Raw genomic sequence first — 18,951 nt, 5'->3', positions numbered from 1 at the left:
AAGGCGAAGACATATCAAGAAGAGGTCTCATGGCTTCAAGCTTTTGTTTCTTTAGTAGTAGACTCCTCTAACTTTTGTTACTTGTGATGATCACCCACTCAATTTGTCTACTACAAATATATAAATACAATACAAGAACACCAGAAGACTACAAGCACTTTTATTACAGAATATGCCCAGCCTGCTATCTGTGCCGTTCAGATAGGTCTTGTTGAAGTCTTGCGGAAATTTGGTGTCCGGCCAGATGCTGTGGTAGGTCACAGTGTAGGAGAAGTGGCTGCAGCTTATGCATCAGGTATGCTATCATTTGACAGTGCTGTGCTGATTATTTACAACCGTGGCAAGCTATTGAAGAAAACCAGCGGCAGTGGGAAAATGCTAGCTGTGTTACACAATACAGATGCAGCTCAAGCAAAATTGAATGAAAGCAAGCATTCTGTATATATTGATGTGGCAGCCATCAACAGTCCTTCACAAGTAGTTTTCTCAGGCTCAGCATCCTCAGTCGATGCCCTAGCTGAAATGTTTAACCAAGAAGGGATTCGAGCTGTTCAGTTGAAAGTAAACAATGCATTTCATAGCTACCAACAAGAGCCACTGAAAGAGAAATTCCTCCAAAAGATGAAACCACTAGCAAAACAAGAGGTGGTCAATGCTGTCCAAGTTCCTATGATTTCCACTGTTACCAACAATTACAATCATTACGCAGATGTAAATGATGGCATGTATTGGTGGAAAAATGTTAGACAACAAGTCAAATTCCAAAGTGCTGTGGACACTCTTCTTGATGAAGGCTATTCCATTTTTGTTGAGATTGGTGCTCATCCGGCACTTAGAGGTCCAATAAAAGATATCATTGGAGCAAGAGCAGACAAGCCAGTGAAAGTAGTGGTATTAGAGACACTTAAAAGACCTACAGCTTCATCACCAATCTTAGAAGATTTGAAAAATGTTGTGAAGACCTTGACTTCCCTCCACTGTGAAGGATACCCTGTCCAATATGAAGCCATGTTTCCATCTGCTTACAAAGTGATGCATTTACCCCTCTACCCTTGGGAACGTATCACTTGCAGTGGAATAACAGATTTTGTGAGAAGAGAATACCTTTTTCCTGTCCATAGCCATCCATTATTGGGAGAAATGCAAGAAGATGTCAGCATGTATAACAATGACCCCCCCTTCCAATTCCACTGGAAAAGCAAGATTTCAAGAATAAACACACCCTGGGTGAGTCACCACATAATCCAAGGCAGCGTCATCCTCCCTGGTACAGCCTACATAGAAACAGCATTGGAAGCTGTCAATGCAGTGCGCCAAAAAAGAGAAACTATAACACTGGAAGATGTGGAATTGAAACGCTTTCTCTTCCCCAAAAATGGAGAAGCAACTATACATACGATCTTTCAAGAAAATGATCCGACAACAAATATCAAAATATGTAGTGGTGACCAGAGTGACTACATAGAGCATGTCAGCTGTAAAGTTGTGGCTTTGGAAGAAGATGAATTCAAGACTCAAGAGGTAGATATTGTGAGAGAAGCATTTACTCTTCCTCAAGGAAAACTGGAACATATACAAGACTCTCTTGAGTTACACTATAGTTCTGAAGAATTTTACAGCAATCTGGCTGTTGGTGAAATCCAACTAGGATCAGCCTTCAGAGCAATTCAACAGGCATCCTTTAACAAAAGCTTCACAAAGTGCCTAATTCATACAGAAGCACCAGATGAAATTTGGAAAGAATTCATGCTGTACAACTTTCATCCAGCTTTCCTTGATTGCATGATGCAGAGCTTTGCTGTTCTCCACTTGCTCCGTACTAATTCTCCAGCATTCCCATCTTCATTGAAGCGCTTTACTTACTATAGCAAGAAAACACCCAAAAGGGTAGCTGTATACATCAAAATGCTGAGTGCCACTGATGAGGATCAAAATGAGGTTTTGGCAATTGATGCAGATTCTGGAATTGTATGCTGTAGGATAGACAACCTGTCCTTTCAGTCATTAGAAGGGGAGCATTCTAAGGATCCAATGAAGGTGTGGAGCATCTTCTGGGTTGAAGCGGCATTACCCAAACAGAATGAAAAGAAAGGAGAGGCATCCCCGGTATTCTACTTAACCAGTGACAACAAGGAAGATTTGACTGTTCTACAGAGTTCACTGAAAAAGTTACACAGAGTAGTGAAAATACTTGACCTCCAAGATGAAAGAAAACTGAATGTGGATGATATTGTCCTGATACTCATTTCCCAAAATGAGAGTCATATTTCTGGGCCAACAATTACAACAAAAGAAGATGTGTGGAAGCTTATAAAGAGCAGTTCATCTTTTGCAAGAGATGTTATCCTTGGCATTTTAAATCTTGGAGATGTATTGCCAAAGCTATGGATCATTACTGTCAAGGGTTTTCAGGTATCAGAAGGAGATCAAGTATCACCTTTCACTGCCTCTACCTTTGCAGTTGGCCTGAGTACACTCCATGAGTACCCTAGTGCCAGGGTTTACATGGTAGATATTTCGAGCTTGAGTGACATCTCAACACCTGAAACTGAGCTCATGAACCTACTCTGTTTTCCGCCTTTCGGGGAAAATGAATTTGCGCTTCGCCCTAAAACAGCACACTCACTACAGTTATTTGTGAGAAGAACTAAGTTCCAATCACCTTTGACGAGAAGACATCCCATTGTTTCTCACCAGTTCAGGCTGCACCAAAACAAGGCAAAGCAGATAAAATATGTGTATGAAGGAGATACAATCACAGATGTACAACCTGATAACTCTTTCCGGATATCCATTGAGCACTTTATTGCAGATGGCTACTTTGATGATGACCCACACTTCATTTGCACAGGACATGTAATACAAAGCAAAGGCAGTGAAGCTAATTTACAAGATGGGCAAACTGTTATTGCAGTTTTTAAGGGATGTCTCAAATCTGAAACTTTGATCCCTCAAGAAAATGTCATGCCACTGGGAAATTTCGAGACCTCTCACGCTGCATTGCTCTCTCTAGTGAATGATGCTGTAGCAAGTGTAATTATGGTCTACTCTGCCAAATCTGTTCGAGAAGATGATAGAGTGCTGGTTTGTACTTGTGAAGAATCCAGAAAAGGATTGGTCACTGCACAGATTCTCAAAACCTTAGGGTGTAATGTTACCATTTTAAGCTACCAGTGTAATAATGACTGCCCAGATCATGAAAAACTGCCATGTGGACAAAAAATCAGCAATTTTATGGAAGATGAAGAGGTTCTCCAAGAAGATACTTTGCAGAATATTGGAAAGTTCAGTGCTGTTGTTGCAACTGGCCAGTATCTGATAAACAAGAAAGGATATTTCCAGTGCCTTGATTGCCTCTGCGATTTTGGTGTGTTTGTTGTTTTCACTCAGACCCCATTAAAGCTCAGGAATTTTAATGGCATTCGTGAAAACATCCAGTTTCTACCAATTAGTGCTGGGGTGAAACAACTCCTCAAAATACCACAATATCTTGCTGAGACATTGAAGTTTGTTGATGCATTATCTAACAAATTGTGTCATTTACCAACCATAGGCCATGCTTTGCCAGCTTCAAAAATTGAAAACAAATATCTGCAGGAATGCATGGGTAGGGTGATTCATCTTGATAGACCTAGTATGGGAATGGTATCTACCTTTTCAGAAGATACCTACAAGCCTAATCCAGAAATGACACAGTGTATCACTGGGGGTGCAAAGGGTATGGGTCTGAAAATTGTGAGATGGCTTATCAGAAGAGGGTCGAAACATGTTGTCATACTTACTCGAAGTAATCCAACAACTGCAAACCAAAGTGTCCTTGATCAGCTTGGTAAAAATGCAGACATTAAACTGTATATATGTGATGTCAGCGATGCCAGTGCTGTAGATGTTGTGTTTTCAGAGATAGTGGAAACTCAACCCCCAGTGGAAAACATTTTTCACTGTGCAACAGTTTACTTGGATAATTGGATGACCAACATGTCTGAGAAAGACTGGGAGGCAGTAATGTTACCAAAGGCATATGGAGCTGTTTTATTACATCAAATTTCATTGAAATATGTCCTACCTCTGGCAAATTTTGTGATGATGTCATCTTTAGTGGCTTTGATAGGAAATGCTGGACAAAGCAACTACGCCACAGCAAACTCTGTGTTGGTGTCATTAGTAGAGATGCGAAGAAGTATGGGACTGCCTGCCACTGCTGTAAGTTTTGGAGTAATATCAGAGGCAGGGTTTGCAGCTGACAACAATTTAGTGTCAGTATGGCAGGAGAAAGGCATAGGACACATTTCTCCATCCCAAACAACAGCAGTTTTAGGAACAATGCTTGAGCTTCAGTACAGTCACTTAGGTGTCACCGGTCATTTTGACGAAGCAGTATATGCACGTAAACATCGTTCATTTATCACAAAAGGTGCAGTAGAAGGTGATGTAACATTATCGAGGTTGCAAGACTTGTTTAGCAAGAAAACATTGCAAGAACTCGCAGTTGGCAAATATTCACGATCTCATCAAACAGAAAGTAGCATTAAGGAAAAGCTTGAAAATTATCTGTCGCAGACCTTAGGTATAGTTGACATCAGTGAAGACACATCTCCAGTTGAAATGGGACTTGACTCCTTGATGGCAACAGAGCTAAGAGCATTCATTGATAATGAATTCAATGTATCAATTCCACCAGTTGACCTTCTAAACAGCAGCACTACCGTTGCACAGTTAGTTTCCACAATCTGCAAGCAACTGCATTCCAAAGGAGATAATGCATCAACAGAGGTTGTCAAGGGTTCTGACCAATCCAAAGAGGCAAAAACTTCTTTCTTCATCACGGAGAAAATTCTGGAAAATCCAAAGTTCCAGCTTTTTTGTTTCCCTCCATCAGGTGGGGGACTGACATCATTTAATGGGTGGCAAAAATATTTTTCAAAATTTCACACTCAGGTCTATGTGGCCCAGCTGCCTGGCTGGGAAGGAAGACGCTTGGAGAAACCTATGAAGAATATGTCAGAGGTCATTGGTATATTAGCTCGTGAAATGAGACCACTTTTGAAGCATGGGAAGTTTGCCTTCTATGGTCATAGTTTTGGAGCCCTTTTGTCCTTTGAACTGGCACACTTTTTGAATGAGCAAGGGGTTCTTCCAGCACACCTTTTTATGGGAGCATGGATTGCACCACAAATACCATACAAAGAAACCCCTACTTTCAGAAATAAAATCCTAGACGGCAACATGGACAATGTGAATTTTGTGAAAGAGGCACAGCAGCTAACATTTTTGGATGGGAAAATCATCAACAATCCTATGATCCTTCGACAGTTTGTCCCTGTTCTCAGAGCAACTCATGAAATGAGCAAGAATTACGAATATGTACCCTCAGCCAAACTCCCCTGCCCCCTGAAGATATATGGTGGAAAAAATGATGCATTTGTTGCAAGGGAAAAGCTAACTGCTTGGGAAGATATACGTCACAAGGATTTCAGCTTTGGTATAAAAATGTTCAACAGCGGACATTTATTTCTCCATGACATTCACATTCGGGCTCTACTAACCAAAGACATTGCAAAAACACTGCACTTTGTTTAATACACCTAGTTTGTCACATGTAGGACTTGTGTAAATTTGAACTTCACATGAAGTATTATTTGGAAGAGAAGTATGAAGAGCTTACAAGTTTAAGAGCTTCTGGCAATGTTAATGAGAAGACGATGAACTCTGAGCTATGTCAGTATCATTTACAGGAATGTAGGCTGGGGGAGGAGGGGGGTACAGTTAGCATTGAGATAAGTGCCATAGGCTAAACAAATAACCTGTTTGCAGGTGTTGTACCTAGGCATTTAACTACCCCCTTCCCCTCCCCCAGTATTTTGTATTTTTTGTTTTTGTGATTTTCAGGTGTAATATAAGTAGCCAGGATCAAATTTGTATCATGTTTTTCTTCACTAAAAGATTACACGACTACAATATAATACAATTAGTGAAGTGTTTTACCTATAATATAGTAAGTGTATAATGTGGAAAGAAGAGTAGAGAAGAGAAAATGGTTGATAGATTATAATTATTATATATATACTTATAATAGGACATTTTACAACATCTAAATGTATAAACTTAAAGAGAGAACAATGTGTTAAAGATAGATTTATTACTCAGAGATTTGTTGGAATCCCTCAGGCTTAGTATGGAATATGACCTTTTTGCATATTGACACATGCATCACTGGATTACTTCTTGTGAGATTCGTTCCACTCCTCCAGGAGTACCTCCAGCTGGTGCCTGTTTATATAATTAGGAGATGGATTCCTTTACATGGTCTGTCTGCCCAAAAAGACCTGGTCCCTAGGTATTGCAGGCAGATGTGCATATCTTGGTGTAGGGTACATGTAGTTGGACTTGTGAATATGCTTAGGATTAGGCAATAAGCATTATCCTCTTTGAATCTGGGAACATTCTCAGCACTGTAACAGCAATGGTATGAGGACCCTTTTTTATGACCATCCTGACCCCCACAATAGATTAAATAACCCTTTATAATAAACCCCCCAGGAGTTGGGCACAATGGGCTCACGTCATTGAATAACTGTAAAACTGCTATGGAGATTCCCAGATTCTATGTCTTTTCTCTGTACACAGAAAAGAATGAAACAACTCCATGTTGTAACTGCGTTAAAAGTTACATGGTACAAGCATCATCCATTCTCAGCTTCAATCCAATCATATGAAGTGTATATAAAAAAGTAGCAATTAGTGGGTGCATTATCCATCAATATTTGGTTAAAATATTTACCTTAGCTCAAATGATTATTTTATATTTCTGAACTTTTTTGGCAAAGTGTACATATTAGCAATACGGCATGCCTGAATTTTTATATTTTGGGTATCTTAAAAAGACAATAACTCATCATTTTGGCAAGAAAAGCACGATAACTGCCATTTTGGTGGTATAATGGAATTTGTTAGACTATATTTCTATGGGTTGTTTACAATTTATTTATTGTGAAATTCTGAATCTCATATGAAGAATAAGTTTTCCTTTTAATTTGCATATTATAAAATAATGATACTCGATATCTTGATTAAGTGTACATTTTGTTGGCATGTCCTGTTGGCAGTAATAAAATTTTGTCTTGAAATAAAACAATGATTTTTTTTTGTACTTGATGGCAATCGCTTTATCATTTATTTTAAGATATCTACACATTAATTTCAGATGCTTTTTCTGCATAGTTTCATTACTTAGTTCTTGAACTATAAGTCTTCACACTGCACCATAGATAAGTATGCTTCAACACTCTTTCGTCTTTATATCACGCTCTTTACTAAAAAATTGACTTGCTCAAAAATGTCTAAAGCAATAAAGATAAAAACTTTTCACAGCATAACCAAAGTCACCTCTGCTATAATGGTGATTATGTAGTGTAAATATCGGAATGGTCTAATCTTTTATGAACAATCTAACATATTTGAATCAACTTTTTACATCCCACATCCTTAAGGTGTTAATTTAACTGATTGCATTCAGCAAGAGTCCCTGTGGAATTGGATTGATCTACATAGAAGGATAGATTCATTGGGAACGAGTCCTATACTCATCCTGTTTTTATATTGTGCTGAACACAACTTATTGTCTCTGTATCAGAGACTATCAAATATTAGACACAAAATGGAGGAAGAAACAAGGAAATGATAATGAAGCAAAATTATTTATAGTACATTCTTCATGGACTAAAAAAAATATGACCAGTTGGTCAATAGTTTACATATACTAATTCCCTGGGCAGTGTGTATGATTTGGCAAAGAAAAGAGGGAAAAGAGGAGGCAGGCTGGAATCTTACAATATTTATTATGAAAAGCTATTTAAATTAGCACACTATCCCAGTGTTTATTGTATTTTCAAATACTTTACAACATTTACATTCAAACAAAATAGATAAAGGCATTTCATACAACACGAGGCAACCAACATGAAGATTATATGTCTAACACAGTAAAAAAAAAAAAAGTATAAAAAGCTCTCATATTTAATTCTTCATCTTGAATAAGCATATAATACTATTAAATTCAAATTTCATAAACCAATCTTGTAACTTAAAATCAACAATTACTTAGTATCACTTTTTTGACATTATTATTAACTGTTAAATCAGTGGTATACTTATAGTCACATTATTATAAAAATCTACCACACCCAATTATCAAATCCATGGATCATTTTGTTTTATTCAGAGCATGAACTTTATAATGACTAAAATGTGGACAAGATAATTATCATCTTCAAGTAGTTGAACATGTAAATCGCTGTGACATAATTAACACTGAATTGTTTAAAACATCTAGATTATCAACAAAGTGCAATTATGAAAGTCGGGGATATTTAAGATTTTAAGCACTTCATATAAAATGTCCTTTTAACTGTTATACAATATATCTATGATATATGAATATGCCCAAATATTTTCCATATACTGTGCTCTACAAAGCAATTAAAACAAGGATATTTATTTTATGTTAATCATAACTGAAAAGAAACACATATCTTGAGTACTGTAATACAAGCAATTAAATGAAGACTGGCACACACCAACAATATACAATCAGCATGGAACACGACACATGGACAGACAGGGCATTTGACCTTATGAGAGTGAAAGAGAGAGAGAGAGTTCTTAACATTTTGTTCAGTGATATACGGATGATATTTGAAATCTAAAAAATTGTCAATTTATCATTTAAAAATAATAACTAACCATTTCAAAATGATAAACTGTAAGCATAGTGTATAGCAACATATTTAATGGGCAAAACTTTTTCCTAAAAATAATTATGGATGTATCTTGTACACAATACTAAACAGTTTAAGTTAAAACCACAGATTCCCCAATTTGAGAAATATATAGTGCCCATAAAACTCCAAATATGGTTTTCCTGAACACACGGACTTAGGGTCCAGATATCAATAGAAAGCATGTTCATTTTGATCAAATAATTATCAAAATACAGTAAAACAGTGACCTCTGCTGGTAGCTTCAACATGATTGGCAAACATCCCATTTGATTAAGCCAATATGAAAAAAAAAATTCGATACAAAAATTGATATGATTTGTATCACACTTATTCCTTAAAAACTCAACCTTGTAGTCCAGAGCTACAGCAAATTGAATACCAATACTCTTTATCACAAGCATGAAGGAACTTAATACACATTCACAACTTCTGAAGTTCTTTGGTTTGATTTATCGAGTATCCTTTAATTATCAATAGCTTCAGTCCCATAGAGATTTTTTCACATAATACTCCCAAGCCACTTCCTAGGACTTTTTCCTGAGCATGACTTTTCTCAGGGAAAAAAAAAACCTATGTCAACTTTTGAAATAATACATACACATGTTGAAATAAGTTCATCTGTCTGGTAACTGTAATAGATCTTGCATTTTGTTTTTTTCCTCTTTGTTATGTTTGTGGAAATAAAAAACCTATAATCCTTGCCCAGTGGCCAGCTTGCAGTTTCACACATACTGGTAGTTGTCTCTTGCTACATTAAACTTTGCTGTCCTTAAGGACTTTGGAGGGGCATTAGGAAGTTCAAACTGTTTCGACCAGTCTGTTGGATCAGGACGACACAGACCCATGCATCGCCATCCCATCACATCAATAAGGTTCTTGATGACACCGCGACTGAAGAGGGAAAAAAACAGCTTTTAGTAATTCTCATTTTCATTAATTAGAAATCCTCTGTAAATTAAGTCTTCTTACACTGCGAAATGAACAGTGGGAAAATATTTATAATAAAACATGAAAGGCAAAAATTGAATTTATTTGATGTCGAAAGGCATGGTCTATTATCTAAGTTTGGTTAAGACATTATATACTTTACAAAGATGATAAGTCACCTGCTGCATAAGGTAATTCATGCAAGAAGAGCTCGATGTAAAACAAGTCATGTCAAAACATCACCATCTTAATCCACATATCAAGGACAGAAAATATGGTGTTTACTGCAAATTCAACTTTCATGCAGCATTTCAAAATGTTTACAGTATTTAAGTAGAACTCATTCATTTTCATTACTTAGTGCATCAAACTATATTTGTTCACTAAAAGAAATATTCAGTGTAAATACCACTCAGCAATTATTGCCAAGCATAAAGTATCAAATAAACATAATAAAAGAAGCAAAAAAACAAACATGATATCTACATGACACATTATAAAAACAATAATGACCTTGCAAACTAAGCCCCATAATTCATATACTATGAAAAGTAAAGAATGGCATTGATCATTTGCAAATCAATACCAAAATTCTCACAAATTCCTAAAAGTACAAATTCTTTTTTTAGAATGAGAACTAGAATATTTCCAAAGATTATTGCCTAAGTGTAATTAGTGATCTTCTGAGTTGTGGTTCAAGTTAAGAAATATTCCTTGTATTTCTTTACACAAACCCACTACTTCTTCACAAATTAGCAATTAGTACGACTATGCCCCAGCAGACTGACCCTTTGTTAGAAATTCATATCCAGATGCCATCTTAATATGAACAAAGCAACAAAAAAAGTACAAAATATGTTGCCTCTTAAACCCACCAATGATTTAACATCACAGTCTAGATAGGACAATCCAGTAAGTGAGTAGTCTTTTTTAAGGCATGTTTACAACGTATTGTTTAGAATTTTAAAGGTCAAGTGTCTCAGATTATGAAATTGATCAAGTATGTGTATTCTCTATTTTTTCTTTAAAAAAATTCAGGGGCACCATCTCAAAAAAAAAAAAAATAATAAATAAAATGTTGAGTGGGAGGATGGGGTTACGTTGTTTTTTTAAATTACTTGCCTTTTTCTTTTTGTACATTTCAATAGTATAACAATATAGCACTGTCACTTCTAATGATCATACTACAATTTCATTAACAATTTTTCATTACAATTAAGCAAATTTAAACTGATTTATTTCACAATGGTTTTCTACATTCCAACATATCATTACTGTATAAAAGCATGAAAACTTATAAGAAATATTTAAAACATGTTCCAAAATGAAATGATATGTATCAAAATCAAATGCACAGACGTACTATGGTCCAACATGCATGTCAGGTTGAGAATGTCCTCAAATAAGTTCTTACATGCATGGAAATGTGACAATGCAACAATGTTTTCCTAACTGAAACTGTGCATAGTGCATTGTACATTATGGAATGGAATGGAATGGAATGGAATCAATTTCATTACAGTTAGAATATTAGTTAAAACTACAACATGACCAACATTACACAATACAAATTAACTGCCACATAGGGATCTAAATAAAGCCAATTTTTTTATTTATGCCTGACTTGTATCACTAGAGATCAAAACAGTTACAATCATGCTTAATGAAGAGGAGAACTATTTGTCGATTATTGTGGAGCACTGAAACAGGAGTCTGACCAAAGGAAAAGAGGGAGGTTCCATGAGTTTTGGAAATTTTAACTTGTACTCAGTCAGTGTAAGCCAGGTTGCATAGTGGACAACAAAATTTTAGGAGGGTACACATAAATGACACACTTAACCAGTTTCATTAAAAAAAATGTGCACAGACTTCATATAAACTTACTCTAACCTCTGTCTCTGACAATGCAACATCTGCTCAAAGCAATCTGAGCAGAGCAGCCTCAGACACAAGGTAGCATTTTGTTTACCTGTCCATCTTTATTTCATTTTTCAATTTAAACTGTATATTTCATGTGTAATTAGAGGAACATCACATAAGTTGGGTATGTCAAAATACCTCCCAGGAATTTTTTGGGTCGTCCACCTGCACTGGCAAATCAAGCCATCACATCCCCAAAATTTAGTACCATTAAGTGAGTAAGCTGTCTAGCCATCATAAAAAATGAGTTTCCTGAGGAAACTGGCCGTCCAAATGATGACTGGAAAGCTCTTCAGGGAAAGCCTTACATTACATCTAACTTGTCAATTGCCTCGTTTGAGAAAAAAGGGACATTTTGAACAAGTGTTTGGTTGAGTCTGACAGTATTGTTTGTGTTTCTATTCTTGTATAGCCCAACAAACACACATGGTTAGGAAGCAGTTAATAATTACCGCGGTGGCTTGTAAACAAATGAATCCTCCTCATCCTCATCCTCATCACTGTAGAAACATTCAGTCAAGAGAATTAAATCCTTGGATCATAATTTCTAATTACTCTTACATCAGAACAGAACTGAGCTGCTGAGATCTGTGAAATTTGTGCATATTAAGCTTAAGTTGAAGATGAAATATAAAAAATACAGAGAATGACAAAAGAGGGTTGGAAGAAAACTGACACATCTAAAGCCAAGAGAGTTAAATTAAGACAAAACCTAAAGAGACAAAATATATAAGAAAGCTGAAATAATCAAATGAAAAACCTGACGGGTAGTATTGTACTTACTCGAACGGGCTGACAAACTGTCCTTTCTTTTCTGTATGGAAATGTTTATACCTATTGATATTTAGTCTTTCATTGGTTGTTTCACCCAGCCAAACGGCCTGAAAAAAAATCCACAAATTGGGATCATTTTTTCTGATATCCATCAAATCAACATTCTATATAATTATAACTGATATAAAACCAGTCTCCAATTTTACAATTACTGGAGAGTTTTTAAAATGTCACTTTAATTTTGACAGTTACATGTACACGCAGATTTAAATTTCGGAATGGAACAGGTTCCTCATTAAGATATCAATTTAGCATGTTGCAAGACTCTTATATCTTACTTTCTCCCTTGTAAGAAACAAATAAACATATTCTCCTGTACATTCCCTCTAGATCTACCTGGTAGAGCTGGCATATCAGCAGCATCCCAACCCAGAGTACATGAAACATTGCATTCATAGCTATCCAGAACACCCAGGGAGACGCCTTCATCAGTTTCCAGGCTATACCAGTAATCCCATCATCTTCCCAGCTGTACTTCACATTGTGATGCCAGTCTAAAAACATCCAAGTTAGGAATTTAATACACAGGCATTGTATATAAATTTTCACAATGAATAAAATCAAAATTTTACTGAGAGCAGTTTCGGTATGATTCTTGTTGGTTGACAAATGATTCGGAGTGTTCATAAGTGTTACAGGTTACAGGAAGTTACAATTGAAAATATGGGTTTCCTTAATCAAAAGCATGGTGAATGGTAGTTAAAAATGTAGTATAAATGATACTTACAGAGTCCACAGCCAAACAAACACCAGGAGATCATCCCCACGAGAAAGAAGAGATAAGAGATAAAATACTTGTGGTTTCTTTCACCTGGAATAAATTCAAAATAAAAAAATTAACAAGACAATACAAACTTTGAGGAAAATAGTAGATAATTTCTAAATGTGACTGCAAAGTTTATTTCTTCCAATAATTGTTCTGATTTTATATTCATCATCAAGGAGAATATTCAGCATTTGTCAAGTTAGGACAGATATAAGACACTCATAATTAACAGTGTACATGAAGTTCACAACATCAGCAGTATCAATTCAGGGCTAAGCACAGATCACACCAACAGATATTTCTTGCTGTTGTATTTTTAACAAATGACTCAATTTTCACCGATTAAATAACCAACTTTTAAAACAAAAATCACATTTACTTCTTTCACTTCCTTTAGATACAGTAAAACATGTAAAAGCATGCACTAAAATGTCATTCGGTAGTAAGTACTTGACAGAAAAATGAGTAAATGATATTAATCATATCACAATATACAATCACAGTATACATACCAACACAGTTGTATATCCAAGGGCAGTGGTGGTCAAATTTGCTGACACATTTATCACATATAGAGCAGTGTTTTGATCTTATTGGCCGCCTCTGTATACATGTGGCACAAAACTGATTCAAATCAAAGGCCTGCAGCTCAGAATATTCTAATATTACCTGAAGAGTAACAGGTATTTAATATATTTGTTAGTAAATAAATATCATTAATATTCATAAATATTACAGATCATTTTAAAAAACACAATGTAGCTATAGATCTTATGCAAAAATAAATATTTATCATAGATACATATGTTTAAATGCATTCAAAGGAATTATGATAGAAAATGATGCAAATCAGACTTTAGCTTCCAAATTGTTTGTAATCCTTTCAAACAGAATAAGACACCTTGGTATTCAAATATAATTTAAAAAAATTTATGACAACACAGATTTTTTATCATTACCCTGATCCTTTCTTCCCTGGTTGACTTAATAATGCCTGGGTCTGTCCTTACTGCTTTCCAGAAGTAGTATGTCAGAGCCAGTGTATTACAGGTGAACATAACTTGTATTGTGAACCTGTTCACATGTGCGAAAGGTTAAGAAAATTGATGCATTTTCATTCATTCATTACCTTTTGTGATGTTACAGTATATAAGATTTCTAGCACATTTTTAAGTAAATCATTTGTGGAAAGAGACGTATTGTTCAAATTTATTGTTTCCTGTTATCTTAATTTTTTTATTTATTTACATGCTGTACGTCTAATATATGATCTACAAGTACTTTTACACCGGTAAATATGGTCAATTATTCTATATCCAGGGCATCATGTTAAAATATACCTTCAGATAAAAGGGAAATGGGAAATTAAAGGAAAAAATAGAAAGGAGAAAATAAAAAATTTTCTTGTTTAAGTACAGCAAAGTTATGAATTATCTTGTAACAAAGATGGCCTGGCAACAAAGGATGGATTAAACAGAACATTCTCCCTCTCATTTAAAATGCACACTTTCCATGTAAATATACCTTAGTCCTTACAAAGCAGTTTAGAATAATACAGTAACCACTGTACATAGTAAATATCTTAACACAAAGGATATATGGCCAGAAGTAGACAAACCACGTGACATGCATCCACAGCTTGGTTGCTAAGTAGACAGCAACAGGTGCTTCTATTGTCCATGCACGGTCATCAAAGAACAGGCTGAAATACAGAAAGATGGTTGTTCAGGCAAAACTTTGCTGTAAGAGTCAGTGACATAGTCTTGATCAAGTAGTAATGCATGTATCATTCTTCAAATAAATACAACTATTCTGTGAATTTTTTTGTCCTTTGTTTTTCTCCAGTCAAGGCTCAGATGCTTACAGCCATCACAAATTCCATATTCAGATAAATTTTCATATCATCTCATTTACTTTCAAACATCAAGTTAAAATTTTCTTTGAAAAAAAAAAAGAAAGAAAATGAAAGTCGATTCATATGCTACAGTAGGCCGTGTTCAAGTTATATACATACCTAGTTACGCCTTTATAAAACAGAAATGTAAGTATGCAGAAACCCAGTTTCAACCACCACGAACAGTCCAGTTCAAATATGGCACCTCCAAGGAAGAGCATGATGAAAGGGAATGTCCAGATCACACGTCTTCTTGTAGCCTGAAATTCACAGATTAAAAAAAATAGAGCATTATCTTCATGCCTTGAACTTCAGATCCCTGCACAAAACCTAGATAATAAAATAGCTGCTGGCAACAACTGCTGATGAAATGATTTGTAATTAAAGCAATAAAATTGACTGAAGGATTGGTGAAATTAATAAAGTGTGAAATATAATGAAGTTTAAAAAGGATTAGACTCTGTATTTTTACAGCTTTTGTTTTTTTCAGTCATCTCTCCTGACAACATCTACTTAAATCTCACCTTATCATGAACATATGTCTGTATACAATTTGATTTATCATATCCTCTTTCTATTCTTGCCTTACGAAGATTCTTCACCAGCCAGTGGTTCTTTTTGGTAATTGCAATGTCTAAAGCTGTTTCTCCCTTCAAAAAAGCAGTATTTACCTTTAATTTTTAATCATACAGTATCTTAAAGCAAAACATTGGGTAATCTTTATTACACACATTCACAAGTTTGAGCTATGTCTTTCCTTAACCCTTGTCACATATTAACAGGTATGATTTTAAAAAAGTCAAGCTTTGGTAGTTCATGACACATAAATTTATAATTATCAAAACATCCTATTTCAAACCTTAGCATTGACTGCATCTAGATTAATCCCAGCCTCTACAAGGTGGTTCACCACCACATTGTTGCCTATCATGACTGCCCAATGGAGGGCAGTGTTGTGGTGAAACTTGTCTGTTTTATTCACAGACGCATCAAACTTGAGCAGTAGCCTAGTGGGATCAGGCCTGAAATGAAGGACATTAATTTGCATCGTTTATGTTTTTTCATGATATTTACTTCATCAATACTAATTTTTTTCCAACACGGTGAAATATTCTTATAAATCATAAAAGATATAAAAATTTAACTTCCAAACAATACTTAAATAGCTACTTATTAAAAAGACCAAAAAAATTTTTACACATTTTGTTTAGCAACTGATCATGACATCGGTGTATAATATCAAGCACTATAGTGTTTAAACCATCATATTGCACCATTATAGCCTCATGCCCATCTTGGCTCATAAGGAAAATATTTCATTAAAAAAATAAAGTTCATTCCACTATTATAATAACTATTTTCTTTCACTTACCCAATAACTCTGTAGGCTGCCCACATTAAAGCTGTCATTCCATTCTTATCTAACATGTCCACATCCTGACCCTTGGCTAGCAAGTAGGCAACTAGACTGCTGTGACCAAACTGGGCAGCTAAATGTATACAGCTACAGCCTGAAATAAATCATTTACAATCATGTAAAAATTCATTCCATCTAGCATATTCATGAACAAGATGGCAAAGCATAAAAAAAACACTAGTAAGACAAAAAGAAATGAAAGCCCTATAGGCTTAAAAGCCCTTATCACTGCATTGCAATTGCGGTCCTTTTCCAAACACTAAAAGTTGTTTTTACTTCTTATAACTTTTATCGACTGTTTTTAAAGTTCCACATCTCTACACACCTTCTCCATCCCTAAGAGATGGGTCTGCGCCATATGACATCAATTGCACCATCATGGGAAGATGACCCTGTCTAAAAGAGAGAGATTAATTTTTTTCATTTTTTTAACTTAAACTTTATTATATGGCAGTAAAAACATGGTAAATATAAAACTTATCTTCCCCATAACTCTCATAAATTGTTGGTAAAGTTAAAATATATTCAAATTTTGATAATTGCTCTCCAGATATTATGTGAATATAATTTATAAATAATAAAGCAGTCTAACTACAATCTTAGCGAATATATAGTTTTATCCCACTTCACCAAAAAATATTACAGGCTATAATTTTGATGTTTCAATCTCACTACTATATCTTCATTCCCATCTCACCTTGTGGCCCAGTGTAGGGGAGTAGAGTTCAGATCACCACCAAATTTATCAATGATGCACCCTTTGGAGATATAATATCTGAAAAGGTCACATGAATAATATCTTGAAATGTAATTCCTATGCATAAATGTTCATACTTAATCCTTAAAGGTGTTAGCTGACAAGCAAACTGAAGTATAAATCCAAGATCGTCACTATTATGAGGTGGGCCCAGACTTCAATCTAGTCAGTACCATGAAGAAATTTTGTAGTGCTCTCTCGCAAATTAAATCTACCATATTATAAACACCCATCTACTATGATCTACATACTTGGCGAGTTCCTGTCTATTGTTGATTGCTGCCCAGTGCAGGAGAGACACGTTCTCCCTGTCCATTTGATTGACATCAAACCCTGCCTCCACCAGCTCCTTGCATCTCTCTATCACACCATACTGGGTTGCCTTGACGATGTCATATTTCATCATCTCATCCATGGTGGGTTCTGCTTTAGGGGGTACACTGGGCATACTGGGTGCCGCCGCCCCCATGTCTGGTTGGGTGGGATATGGCTTGAATTCATCTTCATCATCTACCTGAAAATATACAAGGGGTACATTGTTATGGACATGAACAGAACATGAAACAGCTAATCAATGTACACCAGCAATAACCAATAAAGATCCCCATATTTGAATCATCATTTTCCAAAATATCAAAGTCAACTCTTTTCTGGTAAGTTAATTTATATTAAATATCAATGCAATCAAAACAGGAGGGATATTTAATCATTGTGTGTGTAGGCGGAATAGTCACCATATTCATTTCTATACATCTGAGATAAGTCTACAAGAAAACTGCAGTACATTATAATCAATCTACCAGTCCCGATACTCCATTAGGCTCTGCATTGATCCACAGGATTATGCATCCTGCCAGTTGGTGCCACTGCAGGGGCTTAGATAACATGTGATGCACAAGAAGTCTTAATAATTAAAGCCTGGTAATGCAATTGAACAAAATCTTTTGACTTTTCTTTGTAAACCTGTTTTTGTTATGACATTGTTCTTTTTCAAACTGATTCATTTCCTAGGGGAGGATACAATCCAAGCTGCACCACACACTGTACAGTGATTGTGATGTTCATATTTTAGCACTACAGTTAATTAGAGACCAGAGGCAAAAACTTTGAAGCATTTTGGAATTTTGGGAGTGGATTGATCAGGAATGAATTTAATAAATTACACACATCCAGTTTGAGGCCGATTTATTCACAAGCCATTGATGTCGTTCAAAGGTCTTAACTGAAGTGAGTTACTAGGGGTACAGCGTTATCTTGATAACAGGCAACACCCATATCCTGGGACTAAATGAGCCACACCAGCACAGTGTAAACATTGACATTGCTCAATCTACCCCCATGACGATTCACCTTACCCGGCAAATAGATCAATCTGGCTGATCTAATATAAACCATGATTTTTTTAACGAAGGATAATTGAAGAATACTTTAAATTCTTTAATCAAAATCTTAATTAGTCGACGCCTCATACCTGTTGAAGAAGCGGCTCCACAGGATTACAACTTGGTTCCCTCTCGTCCATGGCTAAATGATGTTGTAATCACGCAGAAACGAATACAATCCAAATCCTATTGGTTCGTGTGGGGACATCCAATATAATGCCCTGAAATGATCTCTGTTACAAAGTAATTATATAGTACAATACTGGAGAATACG

At 35.6% G+C, this 18,951-nt stretch overlaps 2 protein-coding genes across 4 annotated transcripts in view; one reads left to right on the top strand and one right to left on the bottom strand.

Moving 5' to 3' along the window:
• Nucleotides 1–9,394, top strand: part of LOC106168614 (uncharacterized) — a 25,192-nt gene extending 15,798 nt beyond the window's left edge. For both annotated transcript variants that reach the window (XM_087007470.1, XM_087007463.1), the window contains exon 8: nt 170–9,394. In XM_087007470.1, coding sequence (XP_086863596.1) covers nt 170–5,580 — 5,411 coding nt within the window. In that variant the 3' untranslated portion in view covers nt 5,581–9,394. The remainder of the gene's footprint in view (nt 1–169) is intronic.
• Nucleotides 7,820–18,951, bottom strand: LOC106168602 (palmitoyltransferase ZDHHC17). Of its 2 annotated transcripts, XM_013547728.3 has the most exons (16): nt 18,767–18,951; nt 17,547–17,809; nt 17,236–17,313; nt 16,864–16,934; nt 16,494–16,632; nt 15,981–16,143; nt 15,646–15,771; nt 15,242–15,381; nt 14,826–14,929; nt 14,187–14,311; nt 13,740–13,896; nt 13,189–13,272; nt 12,798–12,955; nt 12,411–12,508; nt 12,080–12,127; nt 7,820–9,671 (listed from the first exon to the last, which is right to left on the bottom strand). In XM_013547728.3, the coding sequence occupies exons 1-16, from the start codon at nt 18,815–18,817 to the stop codon at nt 9,503–9,505; spliced, it is 1,974 nt and encodes a 657-aa protein (XP_013403182.2). In that variant the 5' UTR covers nt 18,818–18,951; the 3' UTR covers nt 7,820–9,502. The 2 variants fall into 2 exon arrangements, with proteins under 2 accessions (XP_013403182.2, XP_013403183.2); XM_013547729.3 differs by lacking the exon at nt 12,080–12,127.

Source organism: Lingula anatina, chromosome 1 (genome assembly GCF_051362555.1).
Source record: "Lingula anatina isolate TDL-2025a chromosome 1, LinAna3.0, whole genome shotgun sequence".
NCBI classification, from domain to species: domain Eukaryota; kingdom Metazoa; phylum Brachiopoda; class Lingulata; order Lingulida; family Lingulidae; genus Lingula; species Lingula anatina.
The sequence above is the reverse complement of the archived record's forward strand: the minus strand, read 5'-3'. Positions and strand labels throughout refer to the sequence as shown.

Bases quoted from the DNA above. Each gene is read 5' to 3' on its own strand.
- LOC106168602 (XM_013547728.3), bottom strand. From the start codon at position 18,817: ATGGACGAGAGGGAACCAAGTTGTAATCCTGTGGAGCCGCTTCTTCAA. The intron at 16,633-16,863 runs GTGTGTAGAGAT...GATTTATTTCAG, and splicing joins ATCTCTTAGGGATGGAGAAG to GCTGTAGCTGTATACATTTA. The intron at 14,312-14,825 runs ATATCCTTTGTG...AACCTTTCGCAC, and splicing joins GTTTGTCTACTTCTGGCCAT to ATGTGAACAGGTTCACAATA.